Genomic DNA, 22,242 nt, shown 5'->3' on the forward strand with positions numbered 1-22,242 from the left:
GTCACGTCTATCGTTCATGCCCTGACCCAGATAAAGAAAGAAAGATTTTCATTTCTCTGGCACATTTCATTGGGCAGCACGGTGTAGGGGCAGCACGGTAGCACAGTGGTTAGCACAGTGGCTTCACAGCGCCAGGGTCCCAGGTTCGATTCCCGGCTTGGGTCACTGTCTGTGCGGAGTCTGCACGTTCTCCCCATGTCTGCATGGATTTCCTTCTGGTGCTCCGGTTTCCTCCCACAGTCCAAAGATGTGCAGGTTAGGTGGATTGGCCATGCTAAATTACCCTTAGTGTCCAAAAAGGTTAGGTGGGGTTACAGTGTTACGGGGATAGGTTGGATGTGTGTCTTAAATGGGGTGCTCTTTCCAAGGGCCGGTGCAGACTCGATGGGCTGAATGGCCTCCTTCTGCACTGTAAATTCTATGATTCTATGAGCTTTCAATATCTTAAAGTGCTTTACAGCTAATTAAGCATCTTTTGAAGTGTTGTCAATGAAGGAAATGCCACAGCCAATTTGTGCACAGCAAAATCCCACACCACAATGTGATAAGTAACAGATAATCTATTGATTTGAGTGGTTGATTGAGGGATAAATATTGGCCAGGACATTGGAGGTTACTTTGTTCTTTGAAATTGTTCCAGGAATCTTTTACATCCACCAGAACTGTTCGATGAGGTCTGAGTTTATCGTCATATCTCACAGTGTAGCACTCCTTCAGCACCACACTGGACTGTCAGTCTTGATTTTCTTATGGTCAGATTCTGGAGTGGAGCTTCAACCTGGAACTTCAGCTGGAATTTTATAGTCCCCACTGGGGCAGGATGGCAGGCACATGGTGGGGTTTGAGGGGGTGGGGTAGATTCTGGAGCTGCAAAATTAGTCTCCATGCCAGCAATGCTGCTCTCAGAGCCTACCCACTCCTGCCTTCCCACATTGCAATTTTTACAGTGGCAAGGAAGGCATTGGGCATCCCACTCATCCATGGGCCAGTTGAGACCCTTAAGTGGACAATTGATGGACACAGGGGCCTTCTCCCACCACCACAAGGAATTGACCTGCGGCAGTGTGTCTGGTACCAAGTGTCCAACAAGTCAGGTAAAACTGGTGGCCAGGCAAGAGCTGTGTCCTGTCATTGATGGCCATACACAGCATTTCCTCTTCTCGCCTGCCCTGTCCACCTAGCCCCAGCAATACCTCAGACTTATCTTTGTCCAGGCTCTTGGAAAGAAACAGTAAGAAAGAAAGAGAACTAACTGTTGCACGTACTGTCAAACATGGATTCTGCTTTTTCTATTAGACTCCCTCTGCTGGTACATGTGTATATGGTAGCCTCAAGAGGACAAAGGCATGGTACAATTTCTAATACACCACAACCCCCACGTAAAAGCAACTGAAAGGCATAGCTTGTTTCAATGGTTTATTTTTAGAAGCGTAAACAATAAACAAAAACATTCAACTTCACCAGTAACACTATTACATATTTGAACTTTTGTACTAATTTAACAATGCACTCAGTCATGTACAAGAGATGAAGGATTTATTCACCAACTGAAAGTAGTTCCCTTCAAACGTAATCATTTAAGTACAGTGGATGTTGGCGGATATTGGCTAACATCTAATGTGGTCTCATATGACTCATGTTCTTCATCAGAGATGTTGATGCTGGAATCGATTCAACACATATGAAGCTGTTTTCAAGTGCTTTGAAGAATGATAGATGTTCTGTGATGGTTGACGAAGCACGTTGAGCAGTCCTCTTTGATCCTTTTGTGTTGGTCAAAACAAATGACTGGATGGCATAAGGCGTGATTTGCTTTCCAACATGGCCATCATGTTCACAAGCACTTCATCTCTTGACTTCTTTGCTTTAGCTCCAAATTTCATATCTCCCTCCATTCTCCGTTCTCTGTTCTCGATTGATTTTATGGGCCGTACCTTGGAGTGGGCCAAGGGAGTAACTCATTAAGGGAGTTGCCACCAAGACGGTGAACCACCCTCCCCCACAATGCAAGACCTGCCCACCTCACCCCCACCAGACCCCCCCCCCCCCCCCCCCTCCACATGCTCCAGTCGGAGAGCCCCTAAATAAAGGGGCTCCCTGAATCAAGAGACCACCCACAGATACTTCCACAGATACCCCCTTAATAGAGACCCCCACAGATTCCGCTGAAATAAAGAGACCCCCCACAGAATCTACCTAAATAAAGAGCCCCCCACAGAAACCCCCTAAATAAAGTGACCCTCTCCAAGAGACGCCGGAGAAAAGATACCATGAGCAGAGAAACCCCTGTTACGAAGCTCGCCCAGATGAGAGACCCCTGTCTGGAAGCTAGAGAACAGTCCAGTCAGAGGCAGTGGAAAAAAATCACTTTTTACCACTCACCTGGGCAGTATATCTGCTGGTTCAGACACAGGTAGCAGCACCTGTCATTCAATTAGCTGTGTTTAAACCCCCTCAGATCTTTGATCTGCAAACTATTCATTCATTTTTCTTTGATATAGATTTTACTAGGCTATGATTCACAGATTCCACACACCCAACTGTCAGCATTATTCCATTCATCTCCCTTCACGGATGAGTAACTTTGACAGGGATCTCTTTTCTGCGGTCTCTGGTGGGGGTTGTCGGGTCATGGTTAAGGGTTGGGAATTGCTTTCTGATTTGCGCTCCCAGCGGGAGCATGAAATCAGGTTCAGCTCTGGCCACAGAACAGAGTCTCCCAGAAGAGAATGTGCAAATTCGACACGGACAGTGACCCAGAGCCAGGATCGAACCTGGGACCTTGGCGCTGTGAGGCAGGAATGCTAACCACTGCGCCACCGTGCTGCCCCCCGCTGCCTCCACCTCTGATGTGCATCCTGGGGATACACCTAGACGTAGCACTAGATCACGTAAGATCAATAAGTGAGAAGATCACTGAGTGGGCACTGGAGGGCACTGCAGGGGAGGTCACTCTGTGTAGCTAGGGCAAATGGAAATTTCCAATGTTCACTATTAAAACATGTTACACCTGATATATGTGCAGCCTCTGTCATGTTAATCTTCACGAAGGAGCCTAGCTGCACCCACCAATCCCTGTCATCTCCTTTCCCCCCCGCCCCCCCAGGCTCAGTGGTCCCAGATCAAATGCCACCGATACAGACCCCGTTCAGAGGATGGGTGTGAGTGCGCTGTCAGAAGAAGGAAAGGAGTCAGACTTTGGTATAAACTGAGGAACACCAGAGCTTGCATCACAGCGAGTTGTCATCACTCACCTGCCTTGTATATCGACCCGTTGACCGTGCCGACACAGCCGATCACGCTGGGGTGATGTTGCACAGATCCTGGGAAGGTGCAACCAGGCAGTCAGGGGGGGGGGGGGGGAATTGTCATGGGAGGCGGAGAACTGATGGACAAAGCCTCGTTCTGTCGGAAATGGGCGAGAATGAGGGCCTCCTGGTCCTCCAGACATGCTGAATCCTTGCCGCTACCTGTCCTCAACTCTCCTGTTCCACTTGCCGCTCCACCCCAGGCTCATCCAGCATTCATAGATTTCATAGATTTCATAGAATTTACAGTGCAGAAGGAGGCCATTCGGCCCATCGAGTCTGCACCGGCTCTTGGAAAGAGCACCCTACCCAAGCCCACACCACGCTATCCCCATAACCCTATCCCCATAACCCTATCTCCATAACCCAGTAACCCCATTTAACCACCACTAAGGGCAATTTTGGACACTAAGGGCAATTTAGCATGGCCAATCCACCTAACCCGCACATCTTTGGACTGTGGGAGGAAACCGGAGCACCCGGAGGAAACCCACGCACACACGGGGAGAACGTACAGACTCCGCACAGACAGTGACCCAGCCGGGAATCGAACCTGGGACCCTGGAGCTGTGAAGCAATTGCGCTAACCGCTATGCTACCGTGCTGCCCTCCTGGTCCATCTCCTCCTCAAATGAGGCCACATGTTGCTCCTCCTCCTCCAGCATGTTGCCCTGCTGCTGTGCCAAGTTGTCAATAGACCCTGTGGAGAGTGTATTGCAGTGCGTCACCAGGGTGGTTCAGGCATCGGAAACATTTTGATCATTCCGATGCACTACTCAATGACAGCATGGGTGGCAACATGGGTCTCATTATATTGGATCTTCGCCTTGGTCTCCAGCTTCTGCATTAGCGTCATTAGCCAGGACCTCAGTGGGTACCCTTTATCCCCCAAGGGCCAACCCGTCAACCTGGAGAGGTCCTTGAAGACGCTGGAGATCTTCGAATGTCTCAGGATGTAGCTGTCATGCACGCTCACTGGGAAGGATACGCACGCATGCATGTTCCGGAGGGGATGGTCACACACGAGTTGAACATTCAGGGAGTGGAACTCCATCCTGTTAATGAAGGACACTCCTTGAATGCCCCAGTGTGCACAAGGTGACATGCATGCCATCAATTACCCCCTGGACCTGGGGCATCCCATCCATGGCAGAGAATCCTGTTGCGCGGGCATCTTGATGGGCTTGGTCATGTTCAATACATTACATTGGTATTTATGTTAGAGGAAGAGATCAACATGCCAGGTGCCCCCTTCAATCAAAGATGGGGACACACCAAAATGAATTTAAGGAAAATAACAGTAGCTGAATATCTTCAAAAAATTCAGCTGATCAGAGAGTCATCATGAATTTGTATGGATTACGCCATGTCTGATAAACCTGACTGATGGTTTTGAAGAGGCGAAAAAAGTAGTGGACAGGACAATCCTCATGAATGCTAATTGTATGGACTGCCAGAGGCATTTGACAATATTTGCTTTAAAGATTTAGCTAAAATTGAAACTCATGAAAGTGAAGGCAAGTATTGACTTGTTTAGATAATTGCTGTGTTACAGGAGACAGAGTAAAGACAGTGGGAAGGTATATTAATTGGCAGAATGTGATTAGTGTTGCCCGCAGAATCTGTTTTGGGGCCTCAATTATTCATTGTATTTATTAATGATTAAGATATGGGTCAAAAAGCCACAAATTATCTGATGACAAAAAAGATAGAGGCATTGTAAACATTGCAGATGGTAGAGTGACATTCCAAAAAATTGTTGATAAACTAAGTGAATAAGCAAAATTATGACAAATGGATTTTAATGTTGGTCAAGTTTGCCAGAGGTCAGAACTCCCTGCAGGTGAAAAGGGGACAGAAGAATCAGACCCATGAGGCTAGTGCATTTACAGCACTGCTTGTGAGCCAGGGAAGCAAGAGTGTTTCCTCCAGGCCCAATAAGTTTACCTCTGTTACCCCAGCCCCACAATCTCTGATCCCCATCTGGCTACACGGCCCCACAACCCTCACCATCTTACAATGTCTGGGCATTCAATCCCCCATTTGACTGGCATCCACTCATCAATTAATTTCCCACATGATAGACAGTCAACCTATCGATTAGGTTTGCTATCAGTCTGGTAACCTACTGAAAACGGTTAGAACGGTGTCCTGCAGAATATCTGGTTTCCTGTCCGGGAATTCTCCTTGCCACTCTCTTTACAGCCCCAAGTACGTATCAAGGCTTCAGTTTTTCAATACTTTCAATAATATTGCTGCATCCATATTGCTACACAGTCATACATCACAAGGTTTCCAAGCCCTGTCATTCTTCTATTTATAATTTCAATAATGTAGATAATGTTAGCTTGAATTTGCACTGTGGCATCATACTTAAACAAGAATCAAACTCATTTTTGATCACTTCACAGAAGAGTTACAGAAAAAAATCTCCTGTCCATTCACATCTTAAGGTTTAACGTCTGCTGAGGCTAAGCTCCAAATGCTCTATCCTTTTACACATTTCTCTGTTTGCGATTGAACTCTTGCTTCTCAGCTCAAAGTTATACTGCTTTAATTTATACAATGGTCCACCTGCTGGAGGAAAAATAAATGCCACTTAGACAACAGGGGCATGGAGGCTAACACTGTTGCCTCACAGCATTCAATTCCAACTTTGGGTGACTGTGCCACGTTTGCATATTCTCCCCGTATCTGCATGCATTTCCTCCGGGTGCTCCGGTTTCCACCCACAGTCCAAAGATGTGCAAGATAGGTGGATTGGCCATGCCAACTTGCCCTTAGTGTCCAAAGGTTAGGTGGGATTATGGGGTTATCGGGACAGGGCAGGGAAGTGGCCCTAGGTCGGGTGCTCTTTCAGAGGATCAGTGTAGGCTTGATGGGCTGAATAGCTTTCTGCACTGTAGCTATTCTATGATTAAATGAACAGGTAATCACATCTCTTTTGTAATCAATTAATAGCCTATGACAGACTCAAATCAATCTTTGAATGTGCAGCTTTAAACAGCTTCCTATATTGAATGGAATAAAAGTAATGTATTAAAATACAAAACATATTAAAACATATGAAAGAATATGTTAATTTCTTTCCCCTTACCAACACCACTAACAGCTCCCCATCCAACCCCAAATACACACACTCACTTTAGCTGATTTTTGTGGCTAAAATATTATTTCATGAAGGAATGTTGATCTCCTATCAACCAAAATCCGTATTTAATACACACTTTGCGGGGATTGTCATGAATAATAATTTTTATCATGATGTGTTGCTAACAAGAGGATATATGTATGTCCACCGTATTCTCCTGCCTCTTCCAAAAGTTAGAACATAGCACATCATGAGACCAATATCCAGGAAAGAATTATTTGCTTGTGTTTCTTTACTAGTTAAATTATGTATCACTGCAGAAAATGTTGCAAAGTAGATCCTGAAACAGGACAGCACTTAAAAACAATGAAAATAGAATCAAGCCATATTAGGTTGGTAAATCTTTTCTGGACATCAGGGTAAATCTTAACGAGTAAGAGCTCTAAAGAGCAGGACTGCATTATCGGAAATTTGGACATGGAAGTTAATATGTGTGATAGATTTTCTGTCCTTCAATTCTAACAGTTGTGAAATCCTGTGGGCCACAGGCTGAATAGACTTGGTTCTGCACCTGAAGTCCCAAAGTCACCAGAAGTTTGCTCCAGGAGTGCTAAAGCTTAAAATGTATTCCTATGTGGTTTTTTTTACATTATCTCACAACAAATGTGATTTTACAATTAATGTGTACCATTTGATGGAACAAGCTTTGAACTAAAAAAACAAGTTCCATTCAGGACAGCTGTCATGCAACACATTATATGTGTTGGTCACACAGCCTCCTAGAAACGCAGATGGCTGAAATCATACTTCAAACTCTGATTTTCTCCAACCGATTGAAAACAAATTAGTAATTTCAAGATTATCTGCACCTTCTATTATCTCCCAGGAGAGTGTTGAGGGTGGGTTTTGTGAGGGCCACGAAGAATCCAGCACGAGTTTTAAGGATACAAAGTAATAACATTTATTTACAATAGCATATACATATATAACAGCAGCAGCAACTTCTCTAGCGGCACTCTCCTTCCTGCTGTTTCCAAACTGGCCAGCTTTATTTATACTTGGAGTTTACTAATGGTTTCTCCGCCCCCCTCATTGGGGAAGCTCATACTCCCACAGGATTATGGGATTGTCATTAGTCCCCAGCCAGTGGTAAGAAGGCAGGTTATAACATCCCTCCCCCCTAAAGTCCAAAGAATCCACCGAAGACACTGGCGAAGGAGAGCGTCGGACTCGTTTTGCCGCAGGTCGGACACCATTTGTACGCGGCGCTGGATCAGGCGGCGTGTAACGAGACGGAGATCGGTGCTTCCGTGATGAACAGCGCAACGGTTGTACATCCACGGCCCGTGGACCCGAGGATTCCCCCTCTGATGCGTCCTGTGCCTCCATCTCGGAGTCAGAGTCTGCTGCCTCTGTCATGTCAGTGTCTCTATCGCCATTCGGTTCTGTAACGACCTGTGCAGGCTTCGAGTGAGGCACCAGTGGAAGATTGTGAGGACTACCTTCCCTTGTCTCTGGTTTCTGCGGCTGTAGAAATGAGCTCTGGGGCGGGGAATCTTTTGAGGGGATAGTCTTCTGGACCGAACGTGGTCTACATGTTTGCGCTGGAGACGACCCTGGGCTTGCAGCTGGTAAGATATAGGGCCCGTTTGGCGAAAGATTACGCCAGGAACCCACTGGGCACCACCAGCAAAATTCCGAACAAACACTGGGTCACCGGGCGCAAACTGCCGAATCGGCCGATGCCGAGAAAATCCCTGTCCCTGCCGTTATTATGTGCGGCGTACCTTTGCGCCAATGTCCGGGAAAACCATACTGAGGCGGGTGCGAAGTCTCCGGCCCATTAGGAGTTCTGCGGGAGCTACCCCAGTCACCGGGGTGGTCCTATACGTAAGCAAAAAGCGAGCCAGCCTCGTGTCCATTGATCCGGAAGACTGCTTCTTTAGGCCTCTTTTGAATGTCTGCACTGTGCGCTCTGCCAACCCATTTGAAGCCAGGTGGTAAGGGGCAGTGCGGCTATGGCGTACGCCGTTCATATTCATGAACCTCGCAAACTCCTCACTCGTGAATGGAGTGCCGTTATCCGTGACCAGCACCTCGGGGAGGCCATGCGTACTTAAAGACAAACGCATCTTTTCAATTGTTGCGCAGGACGTTGTCCCCTGCATCTTATGCACCTCTAGCCATTTAGACTGGGCGTCGATTAATAGAAGGAACATGGATCCTTGAAAAGGGCCTGCGAAATCTGCATGCAAGTGTGCCCAAGGCCGCCCTGGCCATTCCCAGTGATGTAGGTGCGCAGACTGCGGAAGCTTCTGATGCTCCTGGCAAATGGACCAGTTTTGGGCCACCTTCTCAATGTCGGTGTCGAGGCCTGGCCACCAGACATAACTCCGGGCCAACATTTTCATTTTGGTCACACCTGGATGCCCATTGTGCAAGTCTCTTAGTATCAGCTCCTGGCCTTTTTCCGGGACAATCACACGCGTCCCCCACAAGAGCATGCCGTCTTCCACGCTGAATTCTGACAGCTTGGAGGAAAATGCCCGCAACTCGCCTGGGAGCTGTCTATGCTGCCCACCATACAGGAATATGTGCCGAACATTTGACAGGACTGGCTCTGTCTGGGTCAACTCACGGATCTGTGATGCCGTGACAGGCAAGGTGTCCATAAAATTTAGGGTTGCAACCACCTCACCGGTCGTGGGGGTCGACATGGGGCCGGTCGATAAAGGCAATCGGCTCAGTGCGTCGGCATTTGCTATCTGCGTTCCTGGTTTGTGCTCCAGAAAATACTCGTATGCAGCAGGCAACAAAGCCCAGCGCTGGATCCGTGCGGAAGCAATGGGCGGTATTGGCTTATCCTCTCAGAAAAGTCCCAGCAGCGGCTTATGATCAGTCATGATAGTGAAATGGCGGCCATACACGTACTGGTGGAAGCGTTTCACCGCAAAAACCACTGCCAGGCCCTCCTTCTCGATCTGCGCGTACTTTTTCTCCGCTGCAGTCAATGTGCGGGAGGCGAAAGCTATCGGTCGCTCGGCCCCGTTCTCCATCTTGTGGGACAGGACGGCCCCAATACCATACGGGGATGCATCACATGTGACGAGCAAAGGCTTTCCAGGATCATAGTGGGTTAGTAACCCAGACGACGATAATTGTTGCTTTACCCGCCGGAAAGCGGTTTCTTGCGGCTGACCCCAAACCCAGGTGTGATTTTTCTTTTGCAGAAGGTGCAAAGGGGCCAGCGTAGTTGCCAGATTGGGGAGGAACTTCCCGTAATAGTTTACGAGACCGAGAAAAGAACAAAGATGCGAAGTGTCAGTCGGGGCGGGGGCCTGTTGAATCGCACGCACCTTCTCTGTGACGGGGTGCAAACCTTCGCGGTCTACCTGATAACCTAGGTAGACTACTTCCTTAGCCTGAAATACGCACTTTGTGCGACGTAAACGGACTCCAACCCCGAAAAGCGTCTAAGGCCAGCCTCCAGATTTTCCAACTGTTCCTGCTCCGATGTCCCTGTAATCAAAACTTCATCTGAGTAGACAGCAACACGTGGTAAACCTCTCAAAATGCCCTCCATAACACGTTGAAAAATAGCGCAGGCAGAGGATACTCCAAAGGGCAACCGTGTATATTCATACAGGCCCCGGTGTGTATTAATCGTTACATATGGTCGGGAGGCAGGGTCCAGCTCCAACTGCAGGTAGGCGTGACTCATATCTAATTTTGTGAACGAGAGTCCACCTGCAAGCTTCGCGTAGAGATCCTCTATGCGAGGCATTGGATATTGGTCGAGTCGGGAAGCCATATTCACTGTAAGTTTATAGTCGCCACACAAGCAAACTGTGGCATCTGGCTTCATTACAGGTACAATTGGTGCTGCCCAGTCAGCAAAACGGATGGGCCTGATAATACCCAAACTCTCCAAACGAGTGAGCTCCCCTTCTACCTTCTCGAGCAAGGCATAAGGCACCGGGCACGCCCGGAAATAGCGCGGCGTGGCTCCTGGTTCGACTTGGATACGGGCTACGGCCCCTTTTATTTTTCCCATACCAGGCTGGAATACATCTGGGTATCGTCCTAGCACCTCAGTCAATTCTTCAGAAACTGTTTGGAGGATGTGCTGCCATTGCAACCGCAAATGGCGCAACCAGTCCCGACCCAACAGGCTGGGCCCATGGCCGCGCACCACGATAAGTGGGAAACGCCCCTCCTGGCGTCCATAAACAACAGGGGTCATTGTAGTTCCTGCAATGTCCAGTGGTTCCCCTGTGTAGGTGGCCAACCTGGCCTGTGAGTCGGTTAATGTAAGGGTCTGTATACCCTGCTTGAGGCGGTCGAATATCCTCTGGGCGATCACGGAGACCGCTGCGCCAGTGTCCAACTCCATCTCAAGCGGGTGACCATTGACCCGCACTGTCACCTTAATGGGGGCCACACGGGGAGCTGCCACACAATGCAGCTGCAGGCAGTCATCCTCCGTCTCCACGTCCTCAGGAGCAGTCGCCGCAGGTTCATCCACATGGAAGGTACGACCCCTGGGCTGGTCCCAGTTTCGGTCAGAACGACGGCACCTCTGGCGCCCCCAGGACCGGCGTCCACGACGGGGTCGGCACCTACAAGTCTGACACGGACATGGCTCCTCATCCATTGGTTCTGGAGAAGGCTCCCTTCGGGGAGGAATGTCCGACGGCCGCTGGCGTCGGTCCGGACGTCGCCTCGCCCAAGGTACCGCAGGAGCGCGGGGGGACGTTTTCGGATGGAAGCGGTTGCGCCCCAAGGCATGCACTTCCATTCCCTGTAGCTCCTGCACTCCTCGTTCTGCGCTCTCTCGGGACAATACTATTTGAATGGCCTGTTGAAAAGTCAATGCTGGCTCAGCTAACAACTTTCTCTGGGTGGCCGCATTGTTAATACCGCAAGCCAACCGGTCGCGTAACATTTTCTGACAAGGTCTCACCATAGTCACAGTACTCCGCAATCCTGCGTCGCCTGGATAGAAAATCCGCAAGGGATTCTCCAGGGGTCCTCTCAGCGGTATTAAACCGGTAACGCTGGACTATCGTGGACCGGGTTGGGTTATAATGTTGCCCCACTATATTCACAAGTTCATCAAACGTTTTGGTGTCCGGCGCAGCTGGGTACGTAAGGCTCCTAATCACCCCAAACGTATGCGGGCCGCAGACGGTGAGCAATATGACCACCTGGCGCTCGTTTTCGGTGATATTGTTTGCCCAGAAATAGTAACGCATCCGTTGTGCGTACTGGTTCCAGCTTTCCAGCGTAGCATCAAAAACATCCAAACGTCCGTACAGAGACATGGTATAATAGAAAACAACTTCTAACCTGTATCCAACAAAAATCCAGGGAGGTGGCGTCAGCAGTGTAGACAGCTATTCACTTTCACCCTCGTCACCAGTTTTGTGAGGGCCACGAAGAATCCAGCACGAGTTTTAAGGATACAAAGTAATAACATTTATTTACAATAACATATATATATATATATATATATATATAAAACAGCAGCAGCAACTTCCCTAGCTGCACTCTCCTTCCTGCTGGTTCCAAACTGGCCAGCTTTATTTATACTTGGAGTTTACTAATGGTTTCTCCGCCCCCCTCATTGGGGAAGCTCATACTCCCACAGGATTGTGGTATTGTCATTAGTCCCCAGCCAATGGTAAGAAGGCAGGTTATAACAGTGGGGTAGGTGGTCCTTCAGACTCTAAAAGACTATGGAGTACTTTTTTAACTGAGGGTTGCTGTAGGCGGGAGTTTTTTCCCTGGGACAGTTTGTTGCTGTTTTCAGGTATGCATGCAGCCCATGTTTTGTGGTTCGGAACTGAAGTAAGCCATTCAGCCACTCGTTTCCAATCATGGTTGGTCTTCACCTCAATTCAACCTTCTGTCTTTGCTTCCGATCCATTGATACACTTAACTAACAAAAACGTATTGATCTTAAAAATTGAATTTCAATTGACTTGGCATCAACGATTTCCTGATTTCCATCATCATTTGTAAAAAAAATTGCTTCTTGATTTAGGTCCAAAATACCCTGGGCGCGATTCTCTGCTCCCGCGCCGTTTCAGAGAATCGCCTGGATCGCCAAATATTCCCACGATGCCGGTCCGACGCCCTCTCGCGATTCTCGGAAGCGGCCAGATCAGCACAATCGCGTTTTGCGCGGCGCGGTCCAGTGAATCGCCCGAGACAGCCAAAATGGCGATTCACCGGTACCCCCGCGATTCTCAGTGCCGGATGGGACGAGCGGCCTGCCCAAAACGGCGGGTTCCCCCCGGCGCCGCCCACACCTGGTCGCTGCCGGCGGGAACAGCGCAGGAACGCTGGGGGGGGGCGGCCTGAGGGGGGGGGGGGGATCCGGCACGGGGGGGGGGGGGCCTCAAATGGGGTCTGGCCCGCGATCGGTTCCCACCGATCGTCGGGCCGGCCTCTCTGAAGGAGGACCTCCTTTCTTCCGCAGCCCCGCAAGATCTGTCGGACATCTTCTTGCGGTGCGGACTCGGGGAGGACGGCAACCACGCACGCGCGGATTGGCGCCGGCCAACCCGCCCATGCGCGGGTGACAGTAGTTATGCGGCGCCGGCCGCATCATGTATGCGGCGCTGCCTTTACGCGGCGCCAAGGCCTGGCGCGCGTAAATGACACGGCGCCACTCCTAGCCCATTTTCGGGCCCTGAATCGGTCGGGATAGGGGCCGTTTCGCGCCGTCGTGAACCTCGACGGCATTCACGACGGCGCAAACACTCTGTCTCCATTTCAGAGAATCACGCCCCCAAGCTCTAACTTTTAAAAAAATTACCCTCCCCCCTCTCATTTGGATCCCCAAACCAAAGGACATAATTACTCTCCATTGTCCCTATCAAATCTTTTTACCATTTTAAAGGCCACAGCTAAATTACCTCTTGATCTTCTAAATTCAATAAAATACAAGCCAAGTTTATGCAAACAACCTGACTGTTAATGCTTCAAGCCCCGTTATCAATTTGGTGAGCCAGCACCATGCCCCTTAGTCAGTGTATCTTTCCTTGGATGCATAAAACTAAATGCAATATGTCAGTTAGGTTATGATGAAGACTCCATATAACTGAATCATAACTGCCTCAGCATTGTGTTTCAGTCTCCTATGAATGAAGACATTTTTGATTTGTTTGTACCTGCGCACAGATTTTAGACTTCTCCGCAGCCTTTCACTTGTCATTGAAAAAAATGTTACAATTTGCCTTTGTAAGCTCCGAAGTGGATCATCTCAAACTTCCAAATATTGATTTACTTGTCCTGATTTTTGCCCACTCACTTCACCTGCCAATATTACTTTGTAACCTCCTGCACAAAAATACTGTGCCGCCTATCTTTTATTGCTGATCATTTTATGTTGTACTAATAGGGCAGCATGGTAGCACATGTGGCTAGCACTGTGGCTTCACAGCGCCAGGGTCCCAGGTGCGATTCCCCGCTGGGTCACTGTCTGTGCAATATCTGCACGTTCTCCCCGTGTCTGTGTGGGTTTCCTCCGGGTGCTCCGGTTTCCTCCCACAGTCCAAAGACGTGCAGGTTAGGTGGATTGGCCATGCTAAATTGCCCTTCGTGTCCAAAATGATCAAGAGGGGTTATTGGGTTATGGGGATAGGGTGGAAGTGAGGGCTTAAGTGAGTTGGTGCTGACTCGATGGGCCGAATGGCCTCCTTCTGCACTGTATGTGCTTTGAATCTATGTATTTAATTGTGAAATAATATATAATTGTGTTACTTGTTTCAATTTTTACATTCTCATTTTTGTTTTTGCTTCTAAATCAACCTGATTTTTTGCCAATATTAAAGTAGAAATAAAGTTAATCAGAGAAATATAAAGAATGATTACATGCTCATGGATTAAACATTGATGGTTTCCAGTTTCCTCAACTAAAAGATTCTGTGGCAGCCGTGAAAGCCGTTGCACAGTCTTTATGCTCAGTTTTAAGTTGATCCAGTTGAAGCTGGACCTCTTTGAGCTCTGTGATATTCCATATACGTTCATTGACATTATATGCCAACCTGCCTTCTTTAATATTCTGAGTCCTCAAAGTCAGCATCTGAATACACTGCAGCATAACTAGTGAGTGGGTGTTGCTTACACCTTACACAATAAGCTTACAGCTGTGGTGTCCCTATCTTCTTTTCCTAATTCCCACATTAGCCCACATTTTAATCATGTGAAGATGCAGCCTGTAACCTAACCTCGAAAAGACATGGGGCGGGATTCTCCGTTAGCTGACGGCAAATCACGATGCTCCATCACCTCGAAAATAGCATCAATGTGATGCACGCCACGTGTTCTTCAAACACTGTTTGCATATCATTAGTGAGCTCACCCGCAATTCTCTGCCTACGATAGGCCGAGGTTCCCACGGCGCGGTTCACGTGTGCACTCAAAAACCATGAACCTGGCGAGGTGGCTGCTGAGAGAGAGAGAGAGGGCTTATGGACAGCTTCCAACACCGCCATACTATGCCAACAGTTGTGCCGCTGGCCGGGGGATGTCTACCAGAGGGTTGGCCAGGAGGTGGGCTGTGGGGTTGGGGTGGAAGGGTACGCAACATCATTACCGCAACCGGCAAAGCAGCCATGCGGCCTTCAGCTGTATGGGCGTTCCAGCACAACCTGTCCCATCTTTTTGGCTTTGATAAGTGTGTGTGTGGGGATTGTATGTTTATGTGCGGCTGCAGCTTGTCAGCCCTGCGAGTGTCGATCGCGGAACCAGCGAATTCCGCACTGTTTTTCATGGGAAGCGATGGTGTTCCACGCAGCACCGGTGTTAACCCCTCACTGGTAGTTAAATCGGTGCAGGTGCGGCGCCGAGCCTCCTGTTGTAAAAGTCCACGGATTCTCTGTTGGCACCAGCAGTTAGTCGCAGAAACGGAGAATCCAGCCCATGTAGTTTAGGAGTTTATGTCTGTGAAGGTGAGATTAACATATTGGACCATTTCCTGAAGTGGCAGAGGTATCTCCATATCTTCGACATCTGGAATAAAAGAGAGGACCAGAGGTCAACTGTTGGTGTGAAGATGGAACAGATAGTGAAGAGGTTGGTGAAAGCACCAACAGTTTCTTATGTCGAGCATGTAGAGTGAGAAATTAGGGAAAAAGACGATAAGGCATGAAGAAATTATGGGCGCAATTCAACGAGGAAAAAACAGAGCCCTGTTTTGAATGCATTTAGTGAGGTGTTACTCAGTGCCTTGACGTGACGACCCTGCTTTCAAACAGGACTTATTTTTGGCCTCGGCGAGGAACACCCTGTTGAGGCCACAGTGTCGCAAGTCTCACAAGAGAACTCTCGTGAGATTTAACGGCCTTGTCATGTCCCTAGTCTGGGCGATGAGGCCATTCAATCGCGCCCTACATGTAGTATCTACTCTAGCATTGTCTGTTGTCACAGCATTAACACTTCCTCTGCTGTGATAGTCAGCTGTCACCAAAGGCGCAGAATATATCCTCCGCGTGCCGCCACTTGGATTTGTTCAAGGAAATTACCGTTGACTGTCCTGTGCAATGTTTGTCCCAGATGCATGTTCCTGACATGGTCAAATACATTGGGGTAGAATTTATCGAACTCTTTGAAACGGGTTGAGCTGTCGGTGAAGAGGAAGCAGGGTAGTTGGCGAATTGGGAGGTGATGTGCTGCACTGGAATCCCAAGGTGTGTTGTTGGTTCTGTATTGAATTAGCAGTGGGGGACCTCCAAGGCGGCAATGATACTATGCAACAGGAAGACAATTAAGCTTGTTGACAGGGTAATTCAAATACATCGACATGCTGTCTTTTACAATGTGGTGCAAGGTTTGCAATGTAATGAGAGGCACAGCGGGATCACACGCACAAGATCCCTGACTTGTTAAAGCCTCTGGCATAACTGAGGCCTCAGGCTCACTCATGAAAGTCTACCATAGTTTAGTTGCCTTTCATTCGTCTTTGACCATTGGTTGAAGAAAGGGGAGAGGATGCAAGTGCTGGACTGTGGCAGCAGGTTTCTTAGAGGGGGACAGCAATCTGCTGTTGGGCATACAAGAGCAGTGGGAGCAGATTGTGGTGATAGCCTCTTTGCAAGATACACGAGGATCATTCCCACTGGGTCAAACGGGAGTGGCAAAGACAGGGGGTGCGATTTTCCCAAAATTGTGTTGAATGTTGGATCAGGCGAGAAAAGCTGCGTGAAACTTGTTAGACTCGGTAATGCATTTTCTCGCCTGATTTCACAGCACTCTGCAATTTCAGAGTGCTGGCAAGGATCACGCAGCCAGTTGGAGGGGCAGGGACTAAACGCGTTTTAAAGAGCACTCCAATCTCAAAGTTATATTTAAGGCCCCCACGATCTCACCACGGAGATCAAGACCCCCAGCGGCCTGACACCCCCTCCGCCCAGCACAGCATCGGGGCATCCCTTATCTCACAGGCAATGGGGTGCCTCAACCCCCCATCCTCAACCCCGCCTCCCAAAGCAATGGGGCAACTCCCCATTACTGCCATCACCTTCACCCCCACCTCACTTCACAAGCATCACCTCCCCCTACCGCAGTGCAGGCACAACCCCTCAACAACTACTAGGTCCCCTACTGCACACATAACGGAACTCACCCCCCCCCCCCCCCCCCCAAGGACCACCTTGGCACTGCCAGATTAGCACTGTCAGGAGGCAATGGCAGGTTGCCAGGGCACAGCCCAGCCATGTCCCTCACCACCCAGGAGTTACACTTCGCTGTCTGGTCATTGCAACTGTTTTTCATTTTTGAAAACTAGTAGTGATTCGCGCCGGAGTGATGTTAAGCTGTTTTGGGGAGGGTGGGACGGATACGTCATGGACGAACACGACAGCATCAAGCCCTTTAATAAAATGGTAAAATATTACAATGTATCTTTTGTGAGGGCCATGAAGAATCCAGCACGAGTTTTAAGGATACAAAGTAATAACATTTATTTACAATAACATATATATATATATAACAGCAGCAGCAACTTCCCTTGCTGCACACTCATTCCTGCTGGTTCCAAACTGGCCAGCTTTATTTATACTTGGAGTTTACTAATGGTTTCTCTGCCCCCCTCATTGGGGAAGCTCATACTCCCACAGGATTGTGGGATTGTCATTAGTCCCCAGCCAATGGTAAGCAGGCAGGTTATAACAGTATGGGAATCGGGCGTGAACCTGATTATGTCATTGGCAGGGGTGGCTGGGAAAGATCTCAAACTGAGATCTTGCCAACGCAAATCCCGTTTTCAGCTGCTCGCAAGATTTAGCAGTCCTTATGGGATCTGCACCCACAGCTAACAGGGCCGCTAGATCGCCAGGATCCCATGGGAGGTTGATTCCAAATGCAACACATGAGAACGAGAGAGAGATCATCGGCCTTAAGACTCAATACATCCAGTCTTCTTGGAGAGTGGAATGATACAAAAGGGAGCAAAGGGGACTTGCAGCAGGAGGCCATAATTAAAAGAATTCAACCACTGCCGAGAGTTTACCGACTCACCTAAATCCTCGGCCCTAGGGAACCCTTTGCAATCCTCACCAACCAAAACTTTGCATGGCTAAGAATTGTGAATCACTTCCTGATTTGCGCTCCCAGCAAGTGCAAATCAGGTGCAATTCAGCTCCGGCGGGAAAATATATATGTCTCCCAAACGGAGATTCCTGCCCACTATCTCTGCAGCTCCTTCCTTTCAAATCCTGGGATGCATTCATCGGGTCCAGGCGACCAACAGTCTTTAGCCACAGTAGCTTCCTCAGTACTTTTTCTCCCAAGATAATCATTGGATTTTATTCCTCCACCCACCCCCTTTGACAATATAAATTTTTGGAAAGTTATTAGTGTCTTCCACCATGACGATGGATGCTAAGTATTTGTTTAACTCCCCTGCCATTTCTGGGTTCTCCATTATTATTTCCCCAGTCTTATTCTCTAAGGTGTCTACATTCACTTTGGCTTCTCGCTTCCTTTTTACATAATTAAAGAAGCTCTTGCTGTCCATTTTGATATTTCTTGCAAATTTATCCTCAAATTATATCTTCTCCCTCTTTTTTTTTGTTTTTATCTTTTGTTGGTTTTTAAACCATCCTAAACCTCTGGTTTATTATTAATCTTTGCTGCATTATATGTTTTGTCGTTCAGTTTAAGACTATTCTTTACTTCCTTGGTTAACCACAGTTGATTTATCCCTTTTCTAGAATCTTTCTTCCTTACCAGGAGATATCTTTGTTCTGAGTTTTGAACTATTTTCAGAAACATCTGCCATTGCTGATCAACCATCTTTCTTGCTAAGCTCCTTTTCTAATCCAAACCAACCAACTCTGCCCTCATTCCATGATAATTACCCTTACTTAAGTGTAGCATAGTTGTTTCTGACCCAATTTCCTCACCGACAAATTGAATGCTAAATTTTACCATGTTATGATCACTGCTTCCTAGAGGATCTTTTACTGTGAGATTGTTTATTAAACCTGCCTCATTACCAAACCCAAAATAACCTGCACCCTACTTGGATCCACAACACATTGTTCTTGGAAACTGTCCCAAATACATTCTATGAATTCTTCCTCATGGCTCCCTCTGCCAATTTTATTTTCTAAATCTACATGAAAATTAAACTCATCCATGATTAATGTACTGTCTTTTTTACATACCTTTATTATCTCATGATTTACTTTCCATCCTACAGTATAGCTACAGTTTTGGGGCCAAGAGACTACTCCCACCAATGTCTGCTTCCCCTTGTTATTTCTTACCTCCACCCATATGGATTCTATATCTTCTGATGCAAGATTATTTCTTTTTATTGTACCTACTCCATCTCATACTCACAAAGTTACCACACCACTCTCTCCTTCATATCTGTCCTTATGAAAAGGCATGTACCCCTGAATATTTAGTTCCCAGTTTTGATCTCCTTGTAACGACACTTTATATCTATAAGATAATACCCATTAACCTCAGATTGTGCCATTAATTCATTTATTTTTTGCTGAATGCCACGAGCTCAATTAAAGGTGTTGCTGACAGAGCATTGGTTCTAAAAATGCATCGGTTATACATATCCACCACCACCCCATCTCCCCCTTTAGGGAAAGGCTCTGTTCTCCACAATTTTTTAACAAGTTAATTCTGAAAGAGAAAACGTCAATGAATAAGAAGATGGTTACCATGGCATACTTATAAATCAGCTCAGCTTGGAAAATTAGCTGACTAAGAATGGTACATAACTTTACACTTGTCTTTTCTCTGAATGTAGATCTTTTTTCCGAAATTATTGATTTTTTTTTGCATTGTTTATTTTTCATTTAAAAAATATTCGAAAGATAGTTAATTGTAGGGAAGCTATAAAAAAAAAATAGCCGTGCACGTTTAAAGAATTCTGGCTGAAATTGGAAACTGGTAATAATTATCTATGTATTCATATCTTTGATATATGTCACATTTGTGTCAAAATAAAAAAAAAGATATGGAAATTGTAAGAAATCAGCTCTGGAAATTGGCTGGTAATTTGACACAAGAATTTCTGCTTTATGGATGGTGCGTTACTTTGCAGAAAAATCTGAAGTTCCAGTGTGTGAAAATGAAATATTTGCTGATAAGTTTTAAAAAATGTTAAATTTATGAATTAATCACCTATAAAAGCATAGAGAGTTACAGTGTGGAAGGAGGGTATTTGGTCCATTATGTCTCTGCTCACTTTGTTCTACTACGCCCCAAACTATTTCCACTGCTCTATTCTCACCTTTTAACCCTGTGTATTACTCTGGTTCAAATATTTAATCATTTTCCCCCTTAAAAGACACAATATGCCTGTCCCATCACTGCCTGTGGTAGAGAAATTTCTTCCAATCCCTTTCCTCACTCTCATTAACAATTTTAAGTTCAAGATCTCTTATTACTGGCCCCCTATCGGGGAAATAGGCTAAATAGGAATAGACTATCAAAATGCTTCATAATTTCAGGAACCCCTGTTAAACCTTGGAGGGAAAACACATCAGAGAAATACCTTCAGAGTTATATACTTGAAATCCATAATACTCTTTCAATTCAGCCTTTTATTTTAAAGCAGTTGTTTATTTTGAATATGATGTTGTTATAAGACATTGAAAATTTAGCAAGGATTAACTAGTTAAGATTTTCTTCTTTCCCAAGGAGTTATCTCTAGCAACATCTACAGGACTGGTAAGTTGTCTGTTTCAGATTTCCTTCCTTGTGTTTGAAATTTCTTGAACTGTCTTTCTGAGAAGTAAATTGTTTTTATTCATTTGCTTCTAACATTAATGTCAAAAATAGTTTTTTTCAAGCTATACATCTTTCATACGTTCTAAATGTTTGAATGGGAGGGAGGGAAGGGGGAACTTCAGTTTGGGCCAAATTTCTTCTCAAATGATCCTGAAAATATGTTTTGAGCCATTTTTGAATGTTTAAGTGATATTGCTGGCTAGCATTTTATTCAGTTAACATCTGTATGAAATGTGATGGTCTGAACTTTAAATTAACCTTCATGCATGTTTGCTATAAGTTACACAAGCTCCTTTATGTGGAATATACTCTTTTAAACATGCAATTATCTGAACTGTGCATCATAATAGAAATATACTGACATATATTTTATTGGGCTGTTGTGGGTGCAAGAGTACAACAGGATAAATAGCATTCATTTCAAAATGTTATATCATGGAAAATAATTCATTTTTGTATTTTAACATAGCAAAATGTTGCATCTTCAGAAAAATAATTAGGACACGCTAATGGGAGATTTTGATCAATCAAGATGTTAAGAGCTGGTCTGACTATTATTGTGAAAGTAATTAGTTTTCCATGTTTAGTTTGAAACATGTAAGAAAAATTATGAGAATGCTTTCCGAATTTGCATATTTAAAAATGCTATGTTGAATGAAAGATGTTTAATGAAACTACAACTAATGTGAGGTGTGAGATGATGCATTGAGTTCACACACTCCAGGGCTGATTATGTGGCTACGCGTCATGAGTAACAAGTGCACCCCACCAGGACCAGTGTTTAATGCCTGAATTTGACCTTGGGCTGAATTAAAATAAAGAAGACAACCTCAGGGTGTAATACTGGCTGAACTCTGGCTGTGCTGGGCACTAAATTCATCAGCAACATCAAAGAGGTAACTGAAGAGTCATTGGTCAGCCAGAACATTTTTGATTTTCACAGCAGGTGAAGCAGGATTATTATCAAAACATTTTCTGATGACTTTATAGTTTTTAATTCATAGTGAGATGAATCCCCAGTATGTGTTGCTTTTTCACAGCAGGGATGCCATCAGAACCTCTAGGTAGAATATAGGTGCCCCTGCCATCTTGCCAGGGAATTGGTAAGAGGGTGGTGCCAGGCATTAGATGAAGGAATAAAAGCAAATTACTGCGGATGCTGGAATCTGAAACCAAAGATTTTTCTGGAAAATCTCAGCAGGTCTGGCAGCATCTGTAGGGAGAGAAAAGAGCTGACGTTTAGAGTCCAGATGACCCTTTGTCAAAGCTGGATGATGAAGGAACATTATGCCTGAAGAATAATAGTACAAAAATAGATGATTAGTGCAATTTAGACTGTAAGGTTGCTCTTTAACTCTGGAGAGCAAGAAGCAGATATATGGACAGGGAAATGGGGGATTCTTAGTGTTGTTGTTCATAGCTTTGGTGGGGATAAATGAATAACTAAGCAGTAAAGGCATTTGTAGTTTTATGTTCACTGTCTCTACATTGCAAATGTAACAACATGACCTTGTACTCCATGTGTTCTCTATTACAAAGTGTAAATACTAACTGTGTTCTGGAACAAGCAGCAAA

At 46.3% G+C, this 22,242-nt stretch overlaps 1 protein-coding gene across 31 annotated transcripts in view; it reads left to right on the forward strand.

Moving 5' to 3' along the window:
* The window catches only part of nrxn1a (neurexin 1a), a 2,579,010-nt gene that overhangs the window by 688,390 nt on the left and 1,868,378 nt on the right, over nt 1–22,242 (forward strand). For all 31 annotated transcript variants that reach the window (XM_072507900.1, XM_072507883.1, XM_072507882.1 and 28 more), the window contains one exon: nt 20,578–20,607. In XM_072507900.1, coding sequence (XP_072364001.1) covers nt 20,578–20,607 — 30 coding nt within the window. The remainder of the gene's footprint in view (nt 1–20,577; nt 20,608–22,242) is intronic.

The sequence above is a fragment of the Scyliorhinus torazame genome, chromosome 1, assembly GCF_047496885.1.
Source record: "Scyliorhinus torazame isolate Kashiwa2021f chromosome 1, sScyTor2.1, whole genome shotgun sequence".
NCBI classification, from domain to species: Eukaryota; Metazoa; Chordata; class Chondrichthyes; order Carcharhiniformes; family Scyliorhinidae; genus Scyliorhinus; species Scyliorhinus torazame.